The 10,387-nt window shown below is 31.2% G+C and overlaps 1 protein-coding gene across 1 annotated transcript; it reads left to right on the plus strand.

The window, feature by feature from the left end:
* The first annotated feature begins 2,668 nt into the window (after positions 1–2,668).
* LOC149520295 (putative 2-oxoglutarate-dependent dioxygenase SLC1) lies at positions 2,669–4,734 on the plus strand. Its single transcript, XM_089758643.1, has 5 exons — positions 2,669–2,877; positions 2,971–3,255; positions 3,361–3,608; positions 3,863–4,211; positions 4,334–4,734. The coding sequence occupies exons 2-5, from the start codon at positions 2,977–2,979 to the stop codon at positions 4,577–4,579; spliced, it is 1,122 nt and encodes a 373-aa protein (XP_089614769.1). The 5' UTR covers positions 2,669–2,877; positions 2,971–2,976; the 3' UTR covers positions 4,580–4,734.
* The last annotated feature ends 5,653 nt before the right edge of the window (positions 4,735–10,387 follow it).

Raw genomic sequence — 10,387 nt, forward strand, 5'->3', positions numbered from 1 at the left:
GCTAAGTAATGAATATGGATACACTTAAAATGTCGATATTTTCCTTATTCAGTTCATGAGAAAAAAGAAAGAATTTCTTGCAATATTTTTATGGATTCTAAAGTCTGTGATCTTTTAAATTATATATTCATTTTCACTTTTAACCTAACCATCTCACATTTAGCATCCCTGATATATTTTTTAGATTGTTGAAATATATCTTTACAAAATTTGACATGTCAATATCCATGTGCATGTTCATGTGGATTAGCCAAAGCACGTCTACATCCACGTAACTAATTATAATTTAGCATTGTGTAACATTTTTTCTAAAAGAAAATATCGTATACAATTACTGTAATAACTAATTATAATTTAATATTGAGTAGAACATAAAAAAAATTATGTAGAGCTCACAAGTTTAAATGGATACTCCTACATAATTTTTTGTTGTGATTGATAAATTACAAAATTATAATAAAAAAAATTATAAGTGAAATACTCTCTTCTTATAGTTATATATGTTAGAGAAAAATAATTAATTTGATACCAATTATAGCAAACTTGCTGTTAATGGGATCTCTAGCTTTCTGGTCGCATGGCATCTCATACAAAATGTACCATTCTAGTTCATCAATAGTTCACAAGAGAATGCATAAGCCTGGAATCTAGGGCAGAATAGTGACATATTATTAATTTAATTAATTCACATAAAATCTCTCATATTGTCCTGATTATTTTAAAGTATCTTTCGACCAAACTTAATTGAATTGAGCTCCCCAAGTCCATGACATCTACAGCTTATCATCCGTCAATGAATTAAAAACTTTTTTTGAAAGAACCAGTGAATTAAAAAACTTAATTTTGAACAATTAGAAATAATATTTGAATTCGTTTTTGATACATTGATATGTAATCTATGTGTTACTTTATTAATCTTGACAATGAAATTTAAAAATTCCATTATCAATGGATGTGATAATCTTTTAGAGTATTTTTTATACATTCATGGTGCGCTTTTTTAATTTTACAAAAAGAACTAAAAAATCGTCACATGTTTTATTCTTTTAAATATTTCCCCAAGGATTTTGTCAAGAGCATATACAAAATGACAAGGAGATAATCATTCATCAAATTGTTATCATTATCTGACCACCAACTTGTAAACCACAAACCCTAATAGTTTAGAAAGTTGATTAATTGTATAATTTTTAATAATCCATTGTTATTTTGACTAAAATCTATGTGTAAATGAGATGCTTATTGGTTGGTCGGTTGATACTACGTATAGTCACGAGCATAAATTTTGAAATTTATAAGGTTTAGTTTATGATATACTATATGCTGAGCCTACAAAATAATTTTGTTTAAACCAATACCAATATTCTATTGTATGTCAATAGAAAATAATAAGAAAATAATTAGAATCAGTGGTACCAAAAAGAATTGCAACTTGTCAACCCTATGTTATGAGCTCGACAACCATTTTTTTTGTAAGCTTATATATCGTCGTGTTCTGTTTTGATTTTTTTTTTTTTGGAAAAAATGATCATTAATTCATGTCGTGTTTTACTTGTTTTACAAACTTGTGAGCAAAAACTAAAGTTTCGTTTGGATGGATGGTGAAAGTGCTCTTAACACGCATCCGCATCAGATATAAGGCCAGCAAATTTGTAACCATGTGAATCAAGACCAAGAGTTGATGTGGTTTCTTAGGGACCGTTAGAAGGAAGGATAAAGAAAGAAAAGACTGATGGAAGAAAAAGATTAAATTAAATATATAGAAATCCAAAGAAGAATAATAACCATTGTTTGACAGAGAAAGGAACAGTTCTGGCCTCAAAATTTTTGCAGTACATCTTGGAGGTTCCTAGCAATTGCTCAATTATGCAATCAATCAAGGGTTAAAATCACAAAGTAATATGTAGGAAATGGTATAAAGAACCTAGATCTCTAATTTAATTTCTTCACATGATATCTGTAATTTTTTTAAAAAATGACATTAGCAGATTTAAAATTCAAAATATCTGTAATTTTTTTTTATCCCAAACTTGGAGTCTTCGATATAAAAAAAAAATTAGAAACTTAGCAAGGTATTATGATATACTTATATTTAGCTTTTATGGGTTGACAGTAAAAACTTGTGTGGTAGTAATTACAATGAGTATCAAGTTGAGCAATTTTTTTAAAGATTAAAGGTAGTAATAACCATCCATTGAAGAAGTAAATGGAAGAATACATATTATGCTATAAAAGAAATAAAACCCAAACTGCTGGATCAAATTTCCTAAATAAAGAAATAAAATAAAACAAAGAAATCATACCAACCCTACTGACGATGAGCTGGATGCAAAAAGAAAGAGCCATAAGACAGGAAGCCAGAGAGGAGGAGAGGCTGCTTCTTTTATCATCGAATTTCAGGGCCAAATAGGAAAGAAGACAAACTTAATACAGTTGGAAAAGTTAATTCTTCTTCGTATTCATGATGAGGAAATGAAAAATTAATCTTTTAACTCTTTGATCTGGTGGTTAAATTTTTTTTAAAAAGACAGAAATCTTGGTTTCAAATCAAGACTCCTTCTCCCTTTCTCATTGGCTACGTTTGTTTAAAAAATAACTAAATTCTAGTCCCTGCCTTCACTATGATTTGACTGATTATGTCAACGGTTTTTGGTTACATAATGGAACCAGTCAGTTCCCGGGTTCATAAATCCGAAACTGGTTTTGCCAAAACTTGCTTCTGTTTCAGTCCCTTGATTCTAATTTCCTATAAATAGATTAGACACCAAACCCTCCCTTCTTCATATCCCTTGCTTAATTTCATTCTCTTAAAAATCTCACTGTCATTGTTACCTTTCTTTTCAGCTTCTTTTTTCACCAAAAAAAAAAAAAAGTTAGGTGGGTAGTCAGCTCTCCATTCTTTCATACACATGCAAACAAACTTCACAGTAATTGATTTCCTTTTTTTTTTTTTCTTGGAAATGTTTTCAGGAATTCATGTCTCCTGCAATGGCAATGACAAATGATGATGATGCAATTGGAGAAACTGAATTCCAGAAGGGAGTGAAGCATCTCCTTGAAAATGGAGTTAGCAAACTTCCAGATAAGTATATATTGCCTGTATCTGATCGACCCAATGTGCATAAAGAACAGCCAAATGTGGCGAAGGCTAGTCTTAAACTGCCCATAATCGATTTTGCTGAATTACAAGGCCCAAACCGGTCCCAAGTCCTCAACTCCCTATCCTCTGCTTGCAAAGAATATGGAGTTTTTCAGGTAGCTAGGCTTCAAGATATATAACTATAAATTATAAACGAAAATGAATTCATCAGAATTGAAATATATATGAACAGTTTGTTCTTTTTCCATGCTTTAATGCAGGTGGTAAATCATGGCATCCCCACTGAAGTTATAAGAAGCATGATTGATGTGAGCACCAGGTTCTTTGGGCTCCCATACGAGGAAAGAGCAAAGTATATGTCCCTTGACATGGCCTCACCTGTTCGATATGGAACAAGCTTTAACCAGAACAAAGATGTTGTGTTCTGTTGGAGAGACTTCTTAAAGCTTGTCTGCCATCCATTGTCGGATGTTCTCCCTCGTTGGCCTTCCTCTCCCCTGGACTTCAGGTAAAGAAAACCTTTATTTGTTTAACAGCTAGCAAGGCCGGTTTCTGGCCACATTATTCGTTTACACTATTTCTTTATATTAAAATACAAGGTTAGAGGAGTATGTAGTTTAATTTAGTTAATTTATATAATTGTGATTTAGTTTTAGCTTCCTTATTTTGAGTACTTTTGTTTCCATTAGCGTACTAAGAATATATTAATCTTTATATGATTAAAATCTCTAAATTAATAGGTTTGTTTTATATTTTTAACAGGGAATTAGCGGCCACCTACACAAAAGAAACCAAGTACTTATTTCTGAGGATCACGGAGGCCATCCTAGAGAGCCTAGGCCTGTGGGGTGCCACCCAGGACAAGACACCAGAAGATGATGAAATACTAAAGCAATTCCATGATGGAAGCCAGCTAATGGTGGTTAATTGTTTCCCTCCCTGCCCTGAACCTGACCTTACCTTAGGATTGCCACCACACTCGGATTACGGATTCCTAACCCTTCTCCTCCAGGATGGAGTTGAAGGATTGCAAATTCAATACAAAGGAAAATGGATCACTGTTGAACCAACGGCCAATACATTTGTTGTTAACCTTGGTGATCACCTTGAGGTGAGTTGAATTTTAAGTAATTTGTGGCTGAAAAAAAAGGGGGAATTTTAATGCCTATTATCGTACGCTAAAAGCTGAAAATGACTGTTGATTTTGAAATTTGTTTTTGTTATTATTATCAGATATTTAGCAATGGGAGATACAAAAGCGTGCTGCATAGAGTTCTTGCGAATCCAGCTAAGCTTCGGCTATCAGTGGCCTCACTGCATAGTCTGCCATTCAATTGCATGGTTGGGCCATCACCAAAACTGATTGACGAAGCAAATCCAAGGCGCTATAAGGATACAGATTTTGCCACTTTTCTTGAATACATCTCATCTTGTGAGCCCAAGAACAAGGATTTCTTGGAATCCAGGAAATTGTCCTGAAAATCAATTTGGAGGTGGAAACCAGAATTGGAAATGTTTGTGTTGACTTTTCTATAACATCTATTATAACGTAGACAGTATTAGTTCAGGTACATGTAATCGTTCATAATTTTTATATATATATATATATATATATATATATTTCCTTTGGTCAACTATAAGGAAAAAAAAAAAGACCCAAAAATCTTCCCTTGCTCTTTCACAAGGTTATAAATGCTACGTTCCAAAAAAAGACCAAGACAAATGAGCAGTTGGAGTATGTTGTCAAGACGCAGTATGGAATCAAACATTATAAACTGTATTCAACAAGCATGGGTAATGAAAGCTTTAATTAGCTCAATTCTTCTCTTTCTTGCATTAATCAACCCGAATTAACGGAAAAATGTTAAAAAAAATTCTATAAATACTTTTACACATTACGTATTCTATTCTAAATGAAAGCTCACACGATAAGTAGATGTTAAGTTTTATTAATCAATAAGTGTTTGTTTTCTCTCCTAAAGAAGATGATATTGTTACTTTTTATGAAATCAAAGTCCAAATTTTTGAATTTAAAATTTAATTTAATTATTCAAATTTTTAAAAAATAATATTCAACAAATTAATTATTCAAATTTTAATATTTACAAATTTTTTTCATAAAAAAAAATTTACAAACCCATTCTTGCATTCAGGTCAAAATCAAACGTATAAGAAATTAGGAGAAGACTAGACAAAGTAACTTCACTGTGTACATACAGTAGCAAGAAACATTTCTTACAGTCAAGACGGCCATGACTGACATTTTTAAATAAAGATGTTTTCTTGAATAAAGATGTTTTCTCTGCAACGTGATGGAACTTTTCGTCTAAGAAATCTATAAAATAAAAAGGCTCTTAGATTACACTCAAGTTAGTACAATTGTTAATATATATTTTAACTTGTTTCCAAATCTTTCCGCCGTAATAAATTTCATTCATAAAGAAGTTCCAAATCCTTTCCCTTTAAACTTTGAAATGGGTTATTAAATAAATCATTTGTTTGGCACATGATATACATGAAAAATTGTGTTTCTTTTTTTTTTTTTTTTGGTTGCATGTGTTTGAAGATTAAAGACTGCAGTTTGAAAGGGGAAGGAAAATTATAGAAAAAACTTTGAATGTCCAATAAGTGGGAGACGAATGATCAATTAAAGCCGCCAGCTGGTTCAATCATCTGGTGAAGTGGTGATGGCTTGGGAGGTACATGATTTCTGACTATAGGCCATTGTGTTTCTTGACTTTGGGAGACAAATTACTGACTTTTCTTAATTAGCTTGAGTTTTCCGACATGCTCATGGCTGCCATTGACTTGGAGATTGCTAGCTTAGATTCAGTCCAATGTCTCTTACCAACTGTTCTTTTAGTTTGATGGTAGATTCATTTCAGTCCAAATTCAGTTTTTTTTCTTTTAAAGAATTCAAGACAGATAAATTATTTTTTTAATTTTTATCATAATAAAGTACGTGTCTCAAAAATTTTTATAATATTCATTGATTATATTTTAGATAAATATTAATAATTAATACGGTGATATTATCTAATTATTTTATTAATAAAATAATATCATTTAATAATGTATAAAATATATAAGTTGATAATATATTAAATTTAAATCATGCAATAAATTAGAGATATTGCAGATAACAGTATGTTTGATGCTAACTAGGGAAAATGAGGAATTTCACACCGGATTCATATTGCGAATCAACCCTATTACCTTCTAGCAAGTTGTGAAGGTGAAAATTTACTGAATTTTCAATTTTCGCCAAATTAATTGTTGAGTAAAGTAACTTGCATCTTTCAGTTAATAACAACTGACTGAAATTAAAAAAAAAAAAAAAGCAACCGGGGAAAAAAATCTAACTAGAAAAAGAATTACAAAATATGCAGAAAAAACCTATTACCTGCGAAGAATGATGTATGTGATATACTGAAATCATTATGTCTTGACCAGCCTTAATTTTATAATTTCCAGGAAGAGTGTCATCAACTTGAGCACAACTTATCAAGACCTAAGAGAGAAACCGTAAAAATTGGGTCAATTAGTCGAGAAGATATAGGAAAAGTTACTAGGTTATGGTCTTTGTTGTCTATTTTGTATCATATATATAACTCTACTTTAAAGGAAGCTAGACAGGTTGCAACTTACTGGAGGATGCGGGTACAGACGCAATGACTTGGTTATATATCTAGTTAGAAACTTGAGATCATTGATGTCTTCATAGGAAGGAGGCTTTCCCTTTAAGACTCTGTCAACTTGTTGTTGTGTTTTTAGAAATGAGGAGGAATCCTGCATTAAAAAATGGAGGAACAAACTAAAGGAGGAACATACTCCTTTAGAAGAACATCCCTTATCACCTATATCTATGATTTCTAAACAATAAAATGATGAAACGTGCATATTGACAGATTCATTAAATGTTAGAAGCTAAAGGCTTTCAAGAAAGATTGGCGGGCGTAAAAGTGCATTATGTTAAGAGTAATTTGTTGTCACTTACCATTAACTTTGGATTTCTGGAATGACTAGAACTGAAAAACAAATCCTTAGAAATGTGATAAATGGACCAATGCCTAGAAGCTAAAACCACATGTTAATTTGGCTATTACAAACATTTGGCTCTCAATTTATTCTTTCCAGCAGATTTCATCGATCTCTGCAAACAAAGGAATCTGGACAAAACATAAACATGATGCAGAAGACAGAAAACAAATGTGACAAAACCTTTGTTCCACAAGAATTTTCTGACATTATTAATGTTTGACCTAGTTAACTGATATTTCTCTATTGAAAGTACTAGCCTGGCTTGTAACCAAATAAGCAGTGTGAAGTAAACCAGGGACAAGCAGGAAGTTGTTTCACACTGCAACTGAGTTTTGATTTGCAGACGGTAGCAAACGGAACAACATATTATGCAGATAGAGTTCAAGTACCTTGCTTAGAAGATATAGTGTTCATGTCAATACTGAACCAGTAGTCTCATGACCTGCAACTAATATTGATAAAAGTGTTACGAATATGTACGGTCCAAACCCATTTAATTGATTTTGGACCAATCAAAGGTCATAGACCTTTTTTTTTTTTTTTTTTTTTTCTATTTAGCCTTAGATAATAAATAAACGAGTGGGGCTGTGTTTTTGGCGTGGAATGACAAAGTGTGGCGTTGAAAAAGGGATAAAAGGGAAGTAAGAAAAAATAAAGAGAAAAGGAGAAGGAAAAGTTTGTTAAATGAAAGTCGATTCATGATTTGATTAAGTTAAAATTTTGTCAATAGATTTATGATTCAGAATTCTACATTTTGAAAGGTGAAGATTAGTTTTAAAGCTCTTTAGGAACAAATTTAATATGTATTTATTGAGTCATCTATTTGATAAAATTTCTCTACGATTCTCGCTATTCGCCCAAGGTAATGTATCTAAGATAAGAGGATAAAAGATTCGTTATAGTTGACTATAAATAGTTGACTATAATTGTAATTGTAATATAATACACCCCCTAAAAGAAAAAATTACTAGTTAATAGAGTCAAGATCTTTTTAGTTGTTGATTAGCTTTAATTTTAGATAAAAGAGAACTTTGTTTATCCATTATTTGACAGTGTAAATTTTTTCTGGTGGTCCGTGATTTTTTTTCTCTACTCCGGAGATTTTTTTATATAAATCTTGGTGTGTTTTATTCTTCTTACATTTTGGATTATTGACTGTTGTCTATTGCTGTAGTTTATTGTAATATATTGCTTCTGTGTTATTATGTTGGTTACTTCAGGCCCAATAAGTGGTATCAGAGTGAAGATTATTTTTGAGACTTCAATATAAAAGTAACCCATGATAGAAATAAATTATGTTTGAGATCATGAAGGGTGATACATGTTTCATAATAAAATTGACAACATTAAATTATTCAATTTAGAAGCCTATGATAGAGGATCATATATGCAAATATTTGTATGAGCCGGTATTAGGTTATTCGTATAAACCAATAGATATAAAGGATGAAAGCTAGAAGAAACTAGGCAGAAAGACGCTAGCCATAATAAAAAAATGGGTTAATATCAGCGTGTTTTATCATGTAATGTAGGAAACATATGCTCATACTATTTGAGAAAAATTGACAACATTGTATGAGAGAAAAATAAGTATGAATAAAGTTGTGTTTGTTGTATGAGAGAAAAATAGGTATGAATAAAGTTATGTTTGTTAAAAAGCTTACAATTTTACAATATGGTGATGAATGATTAGTTACAAAGCACTTGAGTTATTTTCAAGATATATTTAGTTGGATGATTGCTATAGAGTTTAGGATGAATAATAAAATGAAAGCACTGTTTATTTTAGGTTTATTGTCAAACAGCTGAATACTGTAATTGTAACTGTTTTTAATTCAGCTCTTGATTACTAGGTGATAGGAGATAATAAATGATAGCATGCTTAATGGAGAAATAAGGCAAAAAAATTTAGACCCTCGAAATAAAACTTTGGTCATAAAAAATAGGGGTAAAAATATCGATGAGGTCAAAACTTAAAAAGTCATAGTAAATCTAAACATAGATCCATGTCCAGAGATAAAGTGAAATGCTTCTGTTATGGTAAAGCAAGTCATATAAAGCGATACTGGAAAATCTTAAAGCAAAAGCAAAAAAAAAAAAAAAACAAAAGTTTAGATAATGACAATGTTGCAACAGAATTCAGATAGTGATTCAGTTACTTTAATTTGTACACATGATGATTATAATCATATTGATAATCCCGGCATTGAGTGGATAGTTGACGTAAAAGCGGCATATCATTGTATTCCTAAGAGGGAGTTGTTTGTAACTTAAAAAGTAGAAAACTTTGGTTACACCAAGATGAGAAATAAGAGTGTATTGTAGATTGTTAGGATTGGTAATATCATTGTACAAACTAGTACCAACTGTATGTTGACTTTAAGAAATGTTAGACATATTCTGAAGATGAGAATGAACTTATTGGCTATTAATATCCTTGATAAGGAATGATATGAGAGTTGACAGAGGGCAATGGAAGCTTCACAAAGGATCTATGATAGTTGTAAGAAAAAAACTATATTGCACAATGTACAAAACATAGATGCAATTGAATGGCAACTAGATAGATGCCTTTGAGGATAATGCTTCAACAAACTTGTGGCACAAAAGGTTGGCACACATGAGCAATAAGAGGTTATAGGTTTTGGCAAAGCAATCTCTCATTACCTTGACTAAATGTATATTCTCAATTTACGTAATCATTGTTTATTTGGCATGTATTGTAGAGTTTTTTTTCGTAAAAGTTCTCAGAGAAAAGAAAACAGATTGGAAATGATTCATTATGATGTATGTGATCTTATTGGGGTTGAGTTATTAGATGGTAACAGATATTTTGTTATTTTAATTGATGATGCTTCACGTAAAATTTATGTGTATATATTAAAAAATAAAAGTCAAGTACTGTAGTATTTTAAAAAATTTCATGCCATGATGGAAAGGATGACAGGTTTACCTCTGAAATGTATTCGGACTGATAATGGTGAAGAATACACATTCAAAGACTTTAAAGAATATTATTCAAAGCATGGGATTAGGTATGAGATGACAGAACTTGAAACATCACAGTATAATGATGTAGCTGAAAGGATGAACTGCACCATTATGAAAAAAGTTAGATGTATGTTAAGGATGACAAAATTACCAAATCTATTTTGAGTTAAAGCAGTCAACACAGCTTGTTATTTGCTTAATAGATCACCATCAATTCCTTTAACATTCCAAAATGAATGTGGATAGGAAAAATTA

The sequence above is a fragment of the Durio zibethinus genome, chromosome 1 (assembly GCF_047325235.1).
Source record: "Durio zibethinus cultivar Kanyao isolate XHJ-2024 chromosome 1, ASM4732523v1, whole genome shotgun sequence".
NCBI classification, from domain to species: Eukaryota; Viridiplantae; Streptophyta; class Magnoliopsida; order Malvales; family Malvaceae; genus Durio; species Durio zibethinus.

Coding starts and splice junctions, on each gene's coding strand:
- LOC149520295 (XM_089758643.1), top strand. CDS start 2,977: ATGTCTCCTGCAATGGCAATGACAAATGATGATGATGCAATTGGAGAA. Junction 3,256..3,360: donor AAGAATATGGAGTTTTTCAG/GTAGCTAGGCTT, acceptor GCTTTAATGCAG/GTGGTAAATCATGGCATCCC. Junction 4,212..4,333: donor ACCTTGGTGATCACCTTGAG/GTGAGTTGAATT, acceptor TATTATTATCAG/ATATTTAGCAATGGGAGATA.